At 44.4% G+C, this 765-nt stretch overlaps 1 protein-coding gene across 1 annotated transcript; it reads right to left on the minus strand.

Moving 5' to 3' along the window:
• Positions 1-6: 6 nt before the first annotated feature.
• Positions 7-541, minus strand: PHALS_03383 (uncharacterized protein; the record flags this gene model as incomplete). Its single annotated transcript, XM_024721964.1, has 3 exons — positions 7-67; positions 151-257; positions 470-541. 3 exons carry the CDS (start codon positions 539-541, stop codon positions 7-9), a joined length of 240 nt encoding a protein of 79 aa, XP_024573088.1.
• Positions 542-765: the final 224 nt, after the last annotated feature.

The raw sequence follows: 765 nt of genomic DNA on the forward strand, positions 1-765 counted from the left end.
TTTGTCTTAAGTACTGAGTAGATTCCAGCAAAAGCAAAGGTGATAAGCACGCAGAATGCAGAACACCCTATTCGAGTACAACACAGAGTCAAAGCATGACAATTCTGGGCAAAACTTTGCCCAAGCAACAGTCGAGAAAGCTTGACGAACCAAGTTATAGCTTCCTTATCTGTCGCATTCGAATTGATATTTTGGTATACATGCCACTGAGTCTTCCGCCTGTTTTTCTTGACGAGCACATAACCCACACGTTGGCACTAAAACACGCATTCCAGCCCGAAATGGGCTATAAACGTGCGATTTCATTTGTCTTGCTCTGCGGACAACGTGTGTCCCTTTGCACTTGTTATCGGGTTGGGACTTTAATTTACACAATGATTTTTCATAAATAGCAAATACAGTAAGAGAATGAAACGTAATGTTTAGTATGCTCTGATAAAGTTTCGTCTTCACCTTTTGGGATCAACACCGAATCACGCAAACGTGCAATACGCAGCTCAGTCTTCTTGCTTGTCACAGCTGATGGCTCGCTGGTTGTCATCTTCGCAGAATACAACTTTAAGGCCGCGTAAAAACTCGTCGTCGTTTCTGGATAAAGCTGTTCTGGAGAACACTTAAGGGTGTTTGAGCGCATGAAGTGGATCTTTGATCGTGATCTGTACTATCCTTTGATGAAGGAATTTTCAGACGTCGTCTCCAAAGGCCCCCCGTCGGTCCTACCTCCGGACCGAGGTGTGCGTCATGAGATCGACCTGGTTCTATGAA

This window comes from Plasmopara halstedii, assembly GCF_900000015.1.
Source record: "Plasmopara halstedii genome assembly, contig: Scaffold_218, whole genome shotgun sequence".
Classification (NCBI taxonomy): domain Eukaryota; phylum Oomycota; class Peronosporomycetes; order Peronosporales; family Peronosporaceae; genus Plasmopara; species Plasmopara halstedii.